General features: G+C 43.7%; 1 protein-coding gene across 1 annotated transcript in view; it reads right to left on the bottom strand.

Annotated features, from left to right (window-relative positions):
• Nucleotides 1–16,998, bottom strand: part of EML3 (EMAP like 3) — a 59,352-nt gene extending 42,354 nt beyond the window's left edge. Inside the window, exons 1-4 of the mRNA XM_077287520.1 lie at nucleotides 16,830–16,998; nucleotides 13,825–13,959; nucleotides 12,160–12,223; nucleotides 7,202–7,471 (exon numbers count right to left, since the gene is read on the bottom strand). Coding sequence (XP_077143635.1) covers nucleotides 7,202–7,471; nucleotides 12,160–12,223; nucleotides 13,825–13,959; nucleotides 16,830–16,851 — 491 coding nt within the window. The 5' untranslated portion in view covers nucleotides 16,852–16,998. The remainder of the gene's footprint in view (nucleotides 1–7,201; nucleotides 7,472–12,159; nucleotides 12,224–13,824; nucleotides 13,960–16,829) is intronic.
• Nucleotides 16,999–18,991: the final 1,993 nt, after the last annotated feature.

Below are 18,991 nucleotides of genomic sequence, written 5' to 3'. Positions count from 1 at the left end.
CCTGGAGCGTGGGAAAAAGTTCCCAGGCTGCAGTTCATGAGAACATCCACCAGAGGGCGCCTCACCGCGACTCAATGTGAGTCGCGGTGAGGCGCCCTCTGGTGGATGTTCTCATGAACTGCAGCCTGGGAACTTTTTCCCACGCTCCAGGTCATATGAGGACATCCACCAGGGGGCGCATCACCGCGACTGAAGGAAATGTAGGTCAATGACCTACATTTCATTCATTCGCCGGGGAATTACAAGCACGAGCACAGCTGCATTAGCAGGGCTCCTGCCTGTAATATTAGTTAACCCCTTCAGATGGATTACTTCGTGGGACGAGACGGTTCACCAGAAGGTATGTATCTTGTGCGTTTATTATTTTTCCAAGCGAGGGTTTGCAAATGGATTGCGAGAACAATAAATTATTACAACAACCGCTGTGTTTATTTCATTAAACTACTTTTAAATCATGTGTGTGTGTGTTTTTTAACCCTTTCAAACAATTGGATTAATAATGGATAGGTGTCATAATTGACGCCTCTCCATTATTAATCTGGCTTAATGTCACCTTCCAATAGCAAGGTGGCATTAACCCTTCATTACCCCATATCCCACCGCTACAGGGAGTGGGAAGAGAGTGGCCAAGTGCCATAATAGGCGCATCTTCCAGATGTGCCTTTTCTGGGGTGGCTGGGGGCAGATGTTTTTAGCCACGGGGGGGCCAATAACCATGGACCCTCTCCTGGCTATTAATATCTGCCCTCAGTCACTGGCTTTACCATTCTGGCGGAGAAAATTGCGCGGGAGCCCACGCCAATTTTTTCCGCCATTTAACCCTTTATTTGAGCAGCTACAGCGCTGAAATTTTGCACATACACACTACTAACATTAGTAGTGAGGAATATGCAAAAAAAAGGGGATATGAGATGGTTTACTGTATGTAAACCATGTCTCATATCCTGTCGGGTTTGTGCAGGAGAAATGAAAAGCCGGCAATTGAATTACCGACTGTTCACAGATATCGCGCTGAATGAAATCTAAATACAGAATATATATATATGTGTCTCAATGACATATATATATATATATATATATATATACTGTATATATTTTTTCCCGAACATTTGAGCACATAAATCCATTAGATGTCGGTTTTGCAAGCCTGCGCGAAAATCTCGCAGTACGGATGCCATACGGATTACATACGGAGGATGCCATGCGCAAAATACGCTGACACACCCTGACTACGGATCACTATTTTGGGAACATTTCTCCGTATTACGGCCGTAGTACGGACGTATAATACGTGGCGTATTGTCTTACGCCAAGTGTGAGGCCGGCCTTAGACCTATTTTTGTGCTGATTTGTTGCATCACTAGCAGCAAATCCGCAGCAGAAATTCAAGCGTCAGGCTCAGATTTTTTGGAGCAGAATTTGATGCCAGCGTGTTGACGTACCCTAGTGTTTGAACCCCTTGAATTCCTTTTAAGTGCATCAAGTACTTTCTCAAAACTCAGCGATTCAGCACTTGCCATAAACTACTTTGTTATTTCACGGATGCAGAGGTCTGGACTTCTCTACTGTGTGGGAAATTGGAATCAAGGCCACTTTCCATAAAAACGTTTTATACAAAAATAAAGAGCCAGCATCATCTGTAGACAATTACCTTCTTTATTCAGTTCTTTGCTGTGCATCACCAGTTTGGGTCCCTGCCCAGAATTAAGATGCTGCCTGAGCCGATGTGAGGAGGCTCGCTGTCAGCTCTGAACTCTGATGGGCACTGATAGACCCTAGGGGTTAGTAGACAACAAATTGCAATAAAAAAAATGGCAAAAATCAAAAGCTTTTTTTTTTTGGCGTAAAAGTCATGGTCCACTTGTGCCATTCTAATCAATTTTTGCCAAAACATCAACAAATACCATGAGACAAAAAAAAAAAAAAACGTAAAAAATGATATTACGAAGCGGTTACATATTCTTCATATTTTTCCTCTCTTATTACTTCTTATTGTCTCAATGAAAATGGAGAAATCAATGGTAAATGCTGATAAAGTAACCCCCGGATGAGGCACGGAGGGTCCGAAGGAGGGGGGCATGACCGGGGCAGGTAGCGAGTGACCATGTGATTGGGGATTTTGGGAAAAGGCAGGGAGAACGACAGGGAAGGGTGGGGAGGAAGTAAAGGATTGACAAAGGGGGAAATGACATAGGGGAAGTGACCTAGGCACGGGAAAGAAGGAGTGGGGGTCAAGGAGGATAAAAAGGATGCAGGGAGGAGCCGTAACCCTCTTTCGCTCCCAGGATGGCCGGTCAACACGCCCCACCCACCCATCCTAGAGGAGAGAAGAACGACTGGGTCGCAGTAGCTGGATCAACTATTCCAATACGGATAGCAGGATACTTATACAAACGTATTTAATTTGGCAGTAACCTTTAAGCCCAATCCAATGGTTCCCTGGAGGTTTCCCCTACAGGGGTTTTTCCTCTCCTGACTGGTGGCGGATGGTTCTTCGTGAGCCTGAGGTTCTGTTATAATCAACGGAATGATGATGTGAGTGTTGGTGGGTCCTCAAAGCTAGCAAAAAAGTTCGGTAAGAGGGGGATTCTTGCATTGCAGGGACCCCCTTACAGTGGATGGTTATGGGTTGTTGGTGGTCTGGTGAGACTTGGGTGATACCCGACGAGGCAAGTCAGGGTCACATTATCATGGGACCCGGAGGGCCACCCGATGTTGGAGGTCGGGTGCGTGGTACTGATGGGTGGGTACCCGACGATGGAAGTCGGGTACAGGTTTAACGGTGTGGAGGCAACCTCTTCCCTCAATTCATGGTGCTTCCGAGCCTGGAGGAAAATGCGGCTGGAAGTAAGGCTGGGAGGGAAGAGGCAATGCCGACGGTTTAATCACCAGACCAGGATAGGGTTAGCTTCGAGGGCCCCACCAAGTGTCTTTAATTATTATTATTATTAATAAATTGGCTGCTGTGGCCGTTATTATCCAAAAAGTACTGGTGTGGCGTGGTTATTCAAGGGAAAGGGGGAAGGTCACAGAGAGTCAACCCTGCCAAGGTCAAGGTGATCAGCCATTATCTCCTACTTCTCACAAACCCTTTTCTGCAACAGGTAATAAGGAATGTTCATGCTCAGCCTTCAGTCATTTACCAGCCAAAAAATGGAAGGATTTTTACAAAACTTGCAGATCGACAAACCGGTTTATGTAAGCGGTAATGACAAGCTGTCATCCTATCCAGTGACATTAAAGTGAACCTGTCAGTAAGATATGATAAACAATGGGAGACGGGGAAGGGGGAGACAGCTCACCACCTGTTACAGCAAAGTCCTGCTGTACATGCCTGGAAGAGCCCGGGATCCAGCTGGAGAAGAAGAAGAAATCCAGCATGTTCGCAGGTAAGTAATGGAAGTCCAGTATTTACTGAAAAATCAATTCTTAAAAACATGTCGACATGCTGCTTTGGCCATGGTGTGAACAACCGGAATAGCAAACATTTTATTACACTCACCTACGGGCCATAGGGTTTGATGGGCATCACTGGTCTTGATCCAGCGCCTCCTCTTTTCTTGCAATCACCATTCTCCTGCCCTAATTCGCGTGGATGATGCATCCTATGACATCCACACAATGTCTTGCCCTGTCGAGGACAGAGTGCAGTATTGCAGTGCGCATGCGCCGGCGCCCTGTGGTCTTTTCCTGCACATGCGCACTGCAGTACCTTGCTCGGCCCTCGGTGCGCCTGCACAGGAGCACTATGCTGGACACTGTACGGATGACCTAGGACACGGCATCCACGTAAAGCAAAAAGGAGGACGGCATCGCAAGAAGAAAGGAGGCGCCCATCAGACCGCACCGTAAAGTAGGTGAGTATAATAAAAGCTCTTTTTCTTGTCTTGCAGGCCGGATTGGGGGCAGATATACAGCATATTGGGAGTGCTATTCATGGGGGCTTACAGGTACTGACCTTACTTCATATGGGAAAAACCTGGTGACGAGGTCCCTTTAATATGCAGTGTTCAAATTTTTTATTTTGCAAAATCTAGCTGGAAACACAAACCAGAACTAGAACCAAATGACTGAGCATAAAGATGTACATTAAGGTGTGAAATAGGATATTTTCTAGCCAAGAGAATACAACAATCAGGCTCTAATCTCTAATGTATTGAATGTCTTCCTTCCCTCGGGGAGCAGCTATACGTATATATAACCTCTGTCAATGACCCGGACAGCAACGATGGGTGCAACCTACAGGCCCGGTGTCTTATCTTCAAAACATGTTCCAAAACAAATGTGAAAGACTCACTAATCCTTATGACTGACCATTCCTCCCAAGAAAATATGGTGTTCACAACACAAGGACAGGATAATAAGCTTCTCGCTATTACTACAGAGAGGTACTGTTCTCTGGGAACCTAAAGAAGAGTGATACAGCCAGAATTAAATTATGCAAATGGCACTGCTCTACACTGGGCTCATTTCATGGCATTTTCCATACTTCTGCACAAAATGTGACATAAGACTCTATATTTAATATTCTGGAATGTTTCCACTCATTGAACACTATACAAGAAATTAGTTCATTTTCTCTGCAGACAAGCGAATCCTGTAGTGAAATTACAGAAGCAGAGACTTATGTTACTTTCAGAAATGTAAAAGGTTGGTACACCACATGTACAAAAGTACTGGGACACCTTTATTTTAACACGGCATACAAAATTTTTCCACTCCATGAGGGTTCGTCATAAACAGAGAGAAGAGACAAAGGCATAGTCAGGTCACAGTCCAGGATCAGAACTGCATGGTCAGAGTGCATCAAGGCAAAAGGGGTAATACAAACAGGCAATAGGCAAATCCAGGGTCCGACAACAGAAGATCAGAATGTCTGAATTCAGAGCACCGAGAACACACCACACTGAGAGTCAAACTATGACTGATAGCTTAGTTAAGTAGCTGGGTAATCACTTAGAACAGGGAACACCTGAAGAAAGCTCAGCACCTCCTAGTCTCCGGTAGGACAGCTTAGCGGACAATCAAAATACCAACAGCTCAGCACACTCCTTCACTAGATTGGACGAATGAGCTGTCACTCACTGTGTCCAAAATACACTGAGCGGTGGAGTCGTGACACCACTTTTATGGGAACAGATAGGGGGTAGGCACGTGTCTGTTCCTCATGACTGTGCCCAATGCACACGGTCCACATTTTTTAGGTCAGTGCTCTGTGATGCCGGCTGTGTTCTTCCTCACCAAACTCCCGCCAGTTTGGTGTGGAAGAACACAACCTGCAGCACAGAGCCCTGACCTCAACACCGTCTAACATCTTTAGGGGAAAGTAGAACGGAAATTGTTAGTTCGGCCATCTTCTCCAATATCAGTGTCTGACATCAAATACACTTTTTTGGATGAAAAGTCAAAAATTCATATACTAGCGCCAAAATCTTGTAAAAAGTCTTCACAGAAGAGCAGAACGTGTTATAGCTGCAAAGGGAACAATTCCATATTAAGGTCTATGGATTTAGAACGGGAGGTTAGAATAGCTCCTGTAGGTGTCCCAATGCTTTTGTCCATATACTGCATTTCCTACGACCCACTGGTATTATGATTATATTCTCAACTTCAACCAATATTAGCGAATAGCAAAACTCTGTTTAGGGGAACTCTACAACTCCAATAATGCCCCTCTTCTCAGACTTTATCTAGAAAGTCTGGTGGCATCAGGTGTACCTGCCCTTCCTTTTCTGCACCGTGACAGCATTCAGCATTGCCCTCCACAGACCATGGCTTGTGCCACTTAGCAATGTTCTGCTCTCTTAGAAATACTTGTAGTCTTGTACTTTTTTAACTTGGCTAGATCTTCATATTGTGCCAAAAAAACATAGAAAGCCTTGCCAACTTTACTATGTAGCACCAGTAAAATGAGGACAAACCCTTTTCCTTTTTTAAGTCCCCCTGAGACCAATTACTGCCTTCCGTACCCATGAACAGATTTCTGTAATGTTCCACAGGTATAAATCGCAGCTTTAGCTTATATATGCAGTCGGTTTGAGGGAAGGTAAATTAGGATAAGGGTTGAAGAATCCCAAACAGCCACTAACGAGCCAGCAGTTCACCTCTGGCGCATTTTGGCCGGAATACGACAAAAGCCTTCTGTCCACGTAGACTGACATAATGAGAACAAGATTTCTGGACAAAGCTCTAATAAGTCACACGTTATTCCACCCTGGACAGCAGAGATGGATCTTGGAAATCATCACCATCTCCTTGGCTGATCTTATTCTATTCTCCCTCACTTGGAAACCTCTGGACTGTTCTGATAATTCCACCATCTTAGATGATGTGAGAAAATGCTTTAGGAGACCAACATTAAAGTTGTGGGAAGATCTACTAACACAGACAACCGGCACTGTCCAAACAGCTCTGAAGGACCAATGGTATGAGGTAATGTCACATCCAGAATAGAATTGGGGGTCCAAAAGTCCCCTGTGTGAATGGAACATTACTGAGCATGTGCGACCATTGCGTAATGGAAAAATGGTCGCACGTGCTCATCAACTAATCTTTAGCGAAAGGGACTTTCTGCCCCCCTTATTCTCAGGATTGGTAAGGGTCTCAGCAGCTGCATCAGTTATTTATTACCTATCATGTGGGTAGGATAAAAATATTGTTTAGGGTACACCCCCTTTGCATTACCATGACAGACTTAAAGACGTTGTTCACTACTTGGACAACCTCCTCTTAAATGCAAAAGTATCCCAAAAAAGTACAAAAAAAAAAACAAACTCCGGCACCGGCATAGTTCCAGCGATGTCAACACTGGGTCCTCCCAGTGTGATCTTGTTATGTCACATGAGCACTGCAGCTAATCAGTGGCCACTATTGGGCTACTTTGCTCACTCTTCCCTCGGATTAAACTCAGATGTCCAAGGGAGATGCGAGAGATGCGGCCCATTAGCAGCTGCCGAATTGCTGCAGGGTACACAAGATATAACAATGTGTTGCAAGTGCCAGGAGCGACAGTGCCGGTAATGCTGTACCTTCGTCTGTGCAGGGAGTCTAACGCTGCAGAATCTGAACCACAAATCCGTGGCCACATCTGACGATGGACTGATCTATAATACCAATCATGGATCTTGTAAAACTGAAAGCCATGATGGCAGTGTACACCAAATTGGATATAATTATGCAAACATTATGTCACTGCACTTACAGCTCCTTCTTGTTCAGTCTCAGTGGCGTCACACCACGTACAATGGCCGCTCCCTCTTCTTGCGTTGGACTTTGGGAAACCTTTTCCACCTCTTCAGAGTCAGCATTTCCATCAGCGGATTCTCCATTGATGGAGTCATTCTCACACGCTACTGTCCCATCCATTGGATCTAGACCGTCTTTGGGGTCTTTATCAACCAAAGACCACTCTGTTTGCGTTCCAACAGTACAAAGTACGCAACTATAATCCAGAGCTCTTTCCACCGGCTCACTGCAAAAGAATGGAACAATTAATCACAACGTATAATTCTGTGCCAATGCCCCTGCCACCTTATTTGTTAGTCATAGTAGGTCGTGTTCTCAGCTTCCTTTTACTATCAGTAAATTTCCAAACATATCTATCCATCCATCTCATTATGTAGGCGGCACTTAGCCAACTTTTGCCACGTTTTTCACTATAGGCAATGACAGATCATTTTGCTTGTTGGTCGGGTTGATCAGCGGCACATTTACATGGGCATCTCGCCATTTGTCGTCTTGTCTAAATGGACGTTTAGTCGTGAAGGATTTTTAAACTTCTTGTAAAGTATCATGTATTTAATTGCAGTTTAATTGATTAATTGTAGAAGGGAAATTGTGTCTATTGTTTTTATAAACATAGAAGCAATCCCAGGGGTCTCAGGTTCATATCCAACCAAGGACAACATCTGTTGGACTTTGTATGTTCTCCCCTTACGTGTGGGTTTCCTCCAATTTTCACCCACATTTCAAAAGACATACTGATAGAGCCAATTTAGTTTGTGGGCTCCAATGGGGACAGTGAATGATGATAATATCAATAAAGAGCTGTGGAATATGTCAGCAGTATAAAAATAAATAAACATTAGGCCATCATATTGGAGACAAACCCTTTCTTCTTGCATTGTCTGTATACACACTACAGCAGGGCGTGTAAGCACTATTGTGGCTCCATAAATGGAGGATAATGGTCAAAGAAATGTCAATATACTATTACAGTCTCTAAAAAGAAATGGAGTCAAGACTCCTCTGACAACAAGGAGTGGCAGGAGAGATGCATACAAAGCCTTTTATACATATAGCGCATATCCTAACCTTGGCTGACCCGGTCTCAGTCTGCACAGAAAGGCCGAAGAGTGGGCTGCACACAACAGGAGAGAGCTACATGGACAGTCACACAATATATGTGTTTGGACTTCTTACAGCTTTTCTTTAATTCTATTATCCAGTGTTCAGACAGATATGTTAGCCCAATATTATTAGAATGTTTGCACAGAGTACGCCTATACTTTTATCGGTTTATTTTTATTGCAATGTATTCTACAGTACTAGAAATATATATATTGTACTGCAGCAAATCCAGGTAGGCTAGGGTTAAGACCTAGCACTGCGAGTCATGATTAGATGAACCTGACTAGCTTTGACTAAGAACCAGGAAATGGGTTCACCTTGGTGTGTCAGTCTGCTGGCCCAGGTGTGTATAATGGATGACAATCCCTCAAACAAGAACTGAAAGACTCTAGTCTGGCTACAAAAGGTGTCTACAAGCTATGATACTTACAAAAGGGGGTGCTACTCGGGACTAACCATGCAGGGTTTGACCAGGGGTGCCCAAACTTTTACATACCACTGTATACAGTTGTGGCCAAAAGTATTGACACCCCTGCAATTCTGTCAAATAATACTCAGTTTCTGTCTGAAAATGATTGCAAACACAAATTCTTTGTTATAATTATCTTCATTTAATTTGTCTTAAATGAAAAAAACACAAAAAGAATTGTCCTAAAGCCAAACTGGATATAATTCCACACCAAACATAAAAAAGGGGGTGGACAACAGTATTGGCACTGTTCGAAAAATCATGTGATCCTTCTCTAATTTGTGTAATTAGCAGCACCTGTAACTTACCTGTGGCACCTAACAGGTGTTGGCAATAACTAAATCACACTTGCAGCCAGTTGACATGGATTAAAGTTGACTCAACCTCTGCCCTGTGTCCTTGTGTGTACCACATTGAGCATGGAGAAAAGAAAGAAGACCAAAGAACTGTCTGAGGACTTGAGAAACCAAATTGTGAGGAAGCATGAGCAATCTCATCTACAAGAATCTACAATCTACAAGTCCATCTCCAAAGACCTGAATGTTCCTGTGTCTACCGTGCGCAGTGTCATCAAGAAGTGTAAAGCCCATGGCACTGTGGCTAACCTCCCTAGATGTGGACAGAAAAGAAAAATTGACAAGAGTTTTCAACTCAAGATTGTGCGGATGTTGGATAAAGAACCTCGACTAACATCCAAACAAGTTCAAGCTGCCCTGCAGTCCGAGGGTACAACAGTGTCAACCCGTACTATCCGTCGGCGTCTGAACGAAAAGGGACTGTATGGTAGGAGACCCAGGAAGACCCCACTTCTTAACCCAAGACATTAAAAAGCCAGGCTGGAGTTTGCCAAAACTTACATGAAAAAGCCTAAAATGTTTTGAAAGAATGTTCTCTGGTCAGATGAGACAAAAGTAGAGCTTTTTGGGCAAAGGCATCAACATAGAGTTTACAGGAGAAAAAAAAGAGGCATTCAAAGAAAAGAACACGGTCCCTACAGTCAAACATGGCGGAGGTTCCCTGATGTTTTGGGGTTGCTTTGCTGTCTCTGGCACTGGACTGCTTGACCCTGTGCATGGCATTATGAAGTCTGAAGACTACCAACAAATTTTGCAGCATATTGTAGGGCCCAGTGTGAGAAAGCTGGGTCTCCCTCAGAGGTCATGGGTCTTCCAGTAGGACAATGACCCAAAACACACTTCAAAAAAGCACTAGAAAATGGTTTGTGAGAAAGCACTGGAGACTTCTAAGGTGGCCAGCAATGAGTCCAGACCTGAATCCCATAGAACACCTGTGGAGAGATCTAAAAATGGCAGTTTGGAGAAGGCACCCTTCAAATATCAGGGACCTGGAGCAGTTTGCCAAAGAAGAATGGTCTTGTCAGGACTCTGAACATTTTTTACCTTTTGTGCATTACTGCCCTTTTCCAAGATGGCATCTTTGGTCTCATGTGCACGGTGTCTTCCTGCTATAAAACTCCACCCCAGCCTTCAGTCTGTGGTAGACTGCCTTGCATCCAGCTCCTGACCTCTGATTACTCCCTGGCTATATACCTGCTCCTGTGAACCTGTGTGGTGATCCTGCTACTCTGCTCTGAGTTCCTGCTGCATACACCAGTTTCCAGTAATCCTCCTTCATCTGCAGCTCGTGTTTACTTCCATCTCATTTGCTGGACATGTAATCTGTTTCTGCTCTGCAAAAACCTGAGACTATTAACCAGGCCTCCCTGGTTGAGCTAAGATATGATTTGAACTGCCTTATAAGCTTATCTATCTGTGTTTGGCCTAAGACAAGGATTTATTCGTGTCAAGTATCCTCAAGAATAACTGTGCTTCATAGACTTTCTGCTTGATTGCATTTTCCTTTGAAGTTCCCTATAGACTGCTAAGCTGCGTTTTATATTTACACCAAGTGTTGTGGACTTGAGTTTCTCTCTGCACCTGTTTGAATCACCGTGTGATAATATAGACTTTACCACTTATAAAACTGTGTCCTGTAGTTGTCTTGTTCCACGCAAAGAGTCTCCTGAGTTATCCCCTATAATTATTACAGGTCTAAAATTCCAGCAGAGCATTGTAAGAAACTCATTGATGGTTACCGGAAGCGGTTGGTCTCCGTTATTGTGGCTAAAGGTTGTGCAACCGAGTATTAGGCTGAGGGTGCTAATACTTTTGTCTGGCTCATTTTTGGAGTTTTGTTTGAAATGATCAATGTTTTGCTTTTTGCTTCATTCTCTTTTGTGTTTTTTCATTTAAGACAAATTAAATGAAGATAATAATAACAAAGAATTTGTGTTTGCAATCATTTTCAGGAATTCTGACAGAATTGCAGGGGTGTCAATACTTTTGGCCACAACTGTATATATATGCCTAACTTTGGTGATTTGAAACTTGGAAAGAAGGCTCTAGCACTAATAGCGATCAGAGGTTTATTTAATGGCCCTAGACTTTGGGTCCGGGTTTTAGGAGTAGCTGGGAATGATGGGTGGGACTGGCTGCTCCCATTTCTCCAATTTAGGTCTGGCAACTGATATAAAGGGTCTGCTGAGCTGCTCCATGGTTGTCTGGGAAGAGAGGTGGAAACATCTCTGAGACTTGGTCTCTGTGTGTGAAGGAGAAAAGACCTCTGGTGTTATTTACTCTCTGCCAGAGTCCTAAGATCTGACATAAACGGGTAAGCCGATCTGTTCTTGAGTATGAACGGTTTTCTTATGTTATACCTTTTATGCCCAGAAGAAACTATCTGTATTCGTTTACTGGAAGTTTATGGACTTTTATTAAATCCTCCTGTGTGATCAAGACACTACGTGCCTGTGTATTTACCTCAACAGCTGCCAAGTGTGAGCGAATCCCTGCAATGAATATATAAAATGTGTGTATATATATATATATATATATATATATATATATATATATATATATATATATATATATATATATATATATACACACACACACACACACACACACACACACACACACACACACACACACACACACACACACACACACACACACACACACACACACACACACACACATGCACACACAGTGACAAACTGCAATCTAGTGCACTTTTAAGTTAGCATTTCTAGTTCTGTCTAGCAGAGAAATATGATAACATCCATTGTTTACGCCGCTGGCTTCATTCAGAGAACTGGGAAACTGTGCACATTTTTTTAAATCAAAATTCTTGGACATTTGCTAAAACCTCTTATTTGGGCATTTGGATAGAAAAACAAATGTGTTACCATCTCTCTTTCACGTCTCTCTATTTAAAGGTCTCGAGCATAAAACAATTAAGACAAGATGCATCCTATGGACGTGACGTCAGCATATTGGTACCTGATAACTTTCGCTGGTGCAGTGACATTACTGACAGGCGGTACAATAGAGGATGAGGAGTCACCTGCAGAAGTGAAAACACTCCGTCAGTAATGACAGTAATTACCAGGCATAAAACATACAAGCTAAGCAGTATACTGTTCGTTCTCATTAAGGGGAACGTTTGCCTCGAAACTGATTTTCCAATCACGACAAACCATTTTTAAATAACTTCTTCTCATCTGTAAAATTCTTCTTGAACCTTTAGGAATCTCCCTAAAGTGTCATCTTTCCTGCATAATTAACAAATTTTACAACTGGTGAAAATTGTCTCTGAACTTTCCAAGTGGGATATGCTCCAGGACACTGAGCATCATCTGCTGAATCATGGGTCATGATTAAGGGAGCTTAGTCTCCAGAAACGCGTTGAGATTCGGACCCATATGGTTTGTGCCGAAGTTTGTATCCTCCATGTTTAAGTTTGTGAATAAAGAGAACTTTTTTTCACGGATTCGGTGAAGCTGGACATTTTCTCCTCTTGGATTCTACACGCCTGGACACAGCGGGCCCATGCTCCAGAAACTCAACTTATGCATCACAGGTGAGCTGGTTTATATTCCTTCTCTTCAAAGCCATCTCACGTGCATGATCTGCGGCCATCTCGTGTGCATGGTCTGCAGCCATCTCACATGCATGTCTGCTTTCTACAATTCTGTGCCGTAGCTGCTGTAAAATATGCTGCAGAGCTTCTTTTAGTAAAAGTATGAGGGCATCATATGGTTTAGTCAATAGTGACCAATAATATTCCCCTCAAGGCTTAATTCAGACGTCTGAACATCATGCTGTATGACTCAGGGTCTCCTGATCTGCACTAAACGGCCTCATGTATTTGCCTATAAGGCTGCCGTCACACTAGCAGTATTTGGTCAGTATTTTACATCTGTATTTGTAAGCCAAAACCAGGAGTGGGTGATAAATACAGAAGTGGCGACATGTTTCAATTATACTTTTCCTCTGATTGTTCCACTCCTGGTTTTGGCTTACAAATACAGATGTAAAATACTGACCAAATACTGCTAGTGTGACGGCAGCTAAGGCTGTTGAGTTCAGGTCTGAAAACCCGTAACCGGTCCAGGATACCACGGTCCATACTCAGGACCATTGTACTTAAAGGTCTGAATTCAGCTTTAGGGTCTTTCAGACGTGTATGATCAGTCGGATATCGAATCGCAATGCATGGACTGGCCGCACATCTCCTAACCAAAGCGTGACAGCTTCATATATTTTTATGAAGCTGTCACACTCGAGTCAGGAGATGTGCGGCCAGTCCGTGCATTGCAATGTGACATTCGGCCGATTATCACGCATATCTGAAAGACCCTAAAGCTGAGTTTATACATAGACTCTTGACCAATGTCAAATTATTGGCAGCTCGTCTCTTGTGTACATGTGGCAATGTGCTGGCAATAACGATAATTTTTAAGCCAGTCTAAAAATTATTGCACCTGACGAATGAGCGTTTTCCTCATTCATTGGCCTATGACTGCCATGTGTTTAGACAAGCCGATAGTTTTTAACTAGCGTTCCTAGAACTCCGATTGACTTTTTCTAAACTCTACTCTTCAATAAGAGGTTCTGCGGTGGTATATATACTGTATACATTAAAATGGGTACATTTTTACTTACAAAAGTGTCCAGTCGAGAACTGAGACTCCAGGTTTCGGATCCTTTGAAGGACATCACATAAGGCTGACTTCAGTAAGGTGACTTCTTCCTCCTGTGCCTGGAGACGGAGCTCCCATCCTGCTGGTGGGCACTCATCTGTGGGATAGGAAACAATGGATGACCGGGCTGTGGCTGTCAGCTGCTGGCACATGGTTCTGCTGAACACCTCTGTATTATACAGGTTACCACCTGCAGCCAGCCGCACATTCCTGTCCTTCTCATGCACCTCTTACCATGTTATTGTTTCACAATACGCTCAACTTTCACACTGTGAATCTAATTTACACACCCTCCTCCGCAATGTCTGGAGACGTCCACACCCCATATCTATCCCAATACCGCTCTCTGTACCCTGACCACACACAGCTCTGCCCCAGCTGTACCCTTCCATTTCATTATTTTCTTCTTGAAATGTAACTCTGGATGTAAAACTCACTTATGCTATTAAAATAACAATAGTTTAAAATGCTTTATTAAGTCAGAGATTAACCGTTTAACTCTCACATTTTAAAGAGAATCAGTCAGGCAGGTATTTACCACCTAATCTGAGAGCAGCATAATATAGGGGCAGAGATCCTGATTCCAATGATGTGTCACTTTTTTATCAGGAGGAGATCATCACTAGAGGACTAGTAAACCTGTTGCCATGTAGCTCTCCTTATTAATGAGCTTTGTATAACCTCGTCTATGCCACTGATTGGCAGCATTCTGTGTATGCTCTGCATAGGCAGAAAGCTGACAATCAGTGGTAAGGGCGGGGTATACAGGGCTCAGCATTCAGAGTGATTTTATCACAATGAAATCAAGCACCCCAGTAAGTGACACATCGCTGGTATTAGGGTCTTTTTCCCTACATCATGCTGCTCTCAGATGGGGTTGCAAAAACCTGCTGACAGACTCCCTTTAACAACCATAAATACAATCTGGATTATCAAAAAAATACTATCTAACCATTCTTGTATATTTTACAGATATATTTTCAAATAGACACCTGGCATATTGGGAAAATGCCACTTAGTACCTTGTAATCATGGGTGCTTTCATGAAATATAGCATTAATAAAAAAAATTAAATAAAGGTTTTGTAAAAAAAAACAATTGTTTTTTTGTTGTTGTTTTTTTAACAAACATCTAGCCAAAGAGACTCTGAGAAGCAGAATACCACTTACATGTAAAATTTAAGATGTGCAGAATACGGAAGTGCCCATGCACATAAATAACCAAAGATTTTGTTACAGAGGCAATATTAGTGTTTCTCACTGATAAAACACATACTCGTTATAATCTACGTGGATGTTCACATGTCCATGTTTTTGAGGATACATCCATCCAAGTGATGGATCAGAAAAAAAAACACTTGTATAAGTAAAATAACACAGTGTGAACACACTCTAATATAATAGTAACATTTAAAAACAGACTAAGCTTCATCAGAGTTTCATCTGTTTTTTTTTCTCCACCATCTCCTATCAGTCAGTGAAACTGAATTCTGGCATAAAACTGCGGCAAACAATGGAGCAACGTTTGGCATTTTTACGTCAGCGCCTTTTTGAAAATTGGGTGGAATTGGAATTAGACGGAGAGTGTCCATGCATACCAAACAAATTAACCCTAATTTATTATGGCACAAACGTGGCATAATCAGATATGTACGACGACCCCTGGCTGGTATAACATTAATGGCGGTGGTGCATGGCAGCTGCATTTTCCTCCGGCGCTTCCTTCATTAAAGGGGTTGTCCGGGACTATTATATTATTTTTATTATGAGCCTAAAAACTAACAGGCAGGTAATTATTGCTATCAGAGGTAACTACCTGCCTGTTCTACCCAGTGCCAGCTGAGAGCGATCACCGACCACTCCAGTCGGCGATTCGGCTGCCCCACATAAACAGCAGCTCTTCTTTCAGGCTGCTCTGTCAATGGGGTGTGACTGTTGTCATCATACTGATTGACAGCCGGCTCCCAGCAGTTAGGCAGCAGGGATATTTTTGTCAATCAGCATGACATCAGCAGTCACACCCCATCAACAACGCAGAGTGAAAGAGAAGCCGCCGCTCTGTCAACGTGACGTCAACGGAATCCGTTGAATCGCCGGCAGTAGCGGTCCGTAACCGCTGTGCGCTGGCAGAGATCGCCGCTGGTCACAACAGGCAGGTAGCTAGCAACAAAATGGTTCAAATCCAAAGAAAACACCAACGTATACACTTGAAAAACATGTTTTTGCCAGACTGAAAAAAAAAAAAGACACATTACGTGAAACCTACACTATGGGTATGTGCGCTTAGAAATTAAAAATGCAACATTTGAACATAGCCCAAAACACCTTCAGTAACTCAAAGACACCTTTAAAAAAAAAATTAAAAAAAAATCCCAAAATAGGAGAGAAGCAGTTTTTAAACTCTTCAAAGAATTGTGTAAATACATCCTTTTGGGTATGTTCACACTAAGTTTTTTTAGGAGAAACTAAAAAAAATATATATATTTTTTTTTAACCACCTGGCATTTTTTCACAATCCGAAGCAGGACATAAATTTTTTAAAAAATCACAAAAATACTAATATATGACAAGCAAAGTGGTTTTGCAATAAAAGTGAATCGGAAGAGTCTTTCAATCATCTTTTCTACTGATTTTTTTTTTTTTCAGGTTTTCTTTTTTCTGGCAGGAAGACTGAAAACCTCTGCATGAGGCCTGGTACATAAGTGGCAGCTCCTGCTGTTACTAATAATAACTACAAAGTGGATACAAAGTTCTGCAGTTCTGGGAGAAAGTTACAGAAAGTTTTCAGAGAAGTTTAAAAAAAACTTTGTAATAAGTTATTGGACTCCACAACTCCCAGGTCAGGGGCTGACTGGGCATGTTGGGAGTTGTAGTGTCACATTGGGGGGATATGTTGCTCCCCTTGGGGGGATATGTACCACAGTGCACATGACAGTGAGGAGGAATGGGGCTTCTTCTCTGCACTCACCTGCAGTCTGCTCCTCCTCCATGCCAGGTATCTGCCCGGACCGAGAAGGGGACGGTCACCCCGGGCAGCTCCTGCCGCCTTCTCCTCGGTGCTTGTCACTTTCCTGTCCCGCAGACTCTGCCCCTGTCTCTGCTGCGTGCTCTCTTCTCTCCCCCGCACTCTCTGTTCCTCCCTCCTCAGCAGCAGAGACAGTCTGTGTCAGGCCGTCAGTGACTGTCCCTCCCTCAGGAAGCGCGTCTCACTTCCCCATACAAGAGACGGGCACTGATAGCCAGAGAGGGGGCAAACTACAGGCAGAGAGTGCTGGAGACCGCAAACATGGAGGGAGAACACTCGGCTCAATCTCCCGCCGTTTATAAACGCAGTATTCGCCATAGAGGATCATTGGTTGCCATGGGAAACTCCTCAGGTTTCTGTCAGAAGTGGCGCAGACAGAGAGGCTCCTGTGTGTACATCGAAAAAAAGTCACTGTTTGCAAAGGCTCCTGTGTGCCTCCATCACTAATCAAAGTAATAAAATATTATTCCTGAAACACAACTGCCCGAAACATGTCCTCCTGCCCTGAATGTGCTATTAGTCACCGTCACAGACATCACTAAGGAACCCTATGTAGTAGGATAGTCTTTTCCAGGTGGACTACTCTGAAACCCACCAGAAAAAGCGCCCCCCACAAAAAAAAAATTCTTACAAGAATGAACACGTGCATTTCTATGTAAAAATAACTCGCTTTTCACATGTTCAGGCTTTCGAACGTGTTTTAACTATGTCATATATATATATATATATATATATATATATATATATATACTAGATGGCAGCCCGATTCTAAAGAATCGGGAGTCTAGAATCCATATATACTTTATTTATTCAAATGTAAGAATAATACAATTAATAAATAATAGTAAGAAAGAACAAAAAATGGCTGCACTCACCAGCTCTTGACAATTCTTGACAGTACGGCACATTTCTGATTGGTCGCTCGCGGCAGGCGGCAACCAATCAGAAAAGTGCCGCGCACCACGAAGGCATATATCTTTGTCCACCCTGAGCGGGTGTAGGACGCTGGTGACGTCACTTATCTCCGGACATTATCTCCGGACAAAGCCACGGAAGTTGGCACAAATTGCCGGAAGTAGTATTCTAGGCAATTATATATTAGATTTTAATGTTATCAGTGTTTACCTTTGAACGTTTATATTGCATTGTCCTGTCACCAGCCATGTGTACGATTATCGGCCGAAAGCCTCTCTGGAACCAATAATCACCCCATGTAAAGGTATCTTTATAAGTTAAAGATTCAGAATACTATGACTTTTATCATATCCTGAACAGTCAAGTTTTTTATGAACCGTTAAGGTTTTCTGGTTGAAGTAAAAAAAACTCTGAGTGTTTACAGTTTGAAACCATAAAATGTTGAAAAATTATGTCATTCTTGAGTATATCACTCAATGGTGCGCATAAACGTGTCAAATTTGATCTATAATATACTTTAATATACGTTACTTTAATCTTTAATATACTTAAGAACAGGGCCCCAGACATCACACAGGGGGTCTGAAACACCGCACAGTGGTCCAAAATATCGCTGTGCTCTGCCTGGGGCCCCATATGCTGCCTGGGGCCCCTGTGCTCTGCCTGGGGCCCCATATGCTGCCTGGGGCCCCTGTGCTCTGCCTGGGGCCCCATGTTCTGCCTGGGGCCCCTGTGCTCTGCCTGGGGCCCCATATGCTGCCTGGGGCCCCTGTGCTCTGCCTGGGGCCCCTGTGCCCTGCCTGGGGCCCCTGTGCTCTGCCTGGGGCCACTGTGCTCTGCCTGGGACCCCATATGCTGCCTGGGGCCCCTGTTCTCTGCCTGGGGCCCCATATGCTGCCTGGGGCCCCTGTGCTCTGCCTGGGGCCCCATAGGCTGCCTGGGGCCCCTGTGCTCTACCTGGGGCCACTGTGCTCTGCCTGGGGCCCCATATGCTGCCTGGGGCCCCTGTGCTCTGCCTGGGGCCCCATGTTCTGCCTGGGGCCACTGTGCTCTGCCTGGGGCCCCATAGGCTGCCTGGGGCCCCTGTGCTCTGCCTGGGACCACTGTGCTCTGCCTGGGGCCCCATATGCTGCCTGGGGCCCCTGTGCTCTGCCTGGGGCCACTGTGCTCTGCCTGGGGCCCCATGTTCT

Source organism: Ranitomeya variabilis, chromosome 2 (genome assembly GCF_051348905.1).
Source record: "Ranitomeya variabilis isolate aRanVar5 chromosome 2, aRanVar5.hap1, whole genome shotgun sequence".
NCBI lineage: Eukaryota > Metazoa > Chordata > Amphibia > Anura > Dendrobatidae > Ranitomeya > Ranitomeya variabilis.
This window is presented reverse-complemented; position numbering and strand designations above follow the sequence as displayed.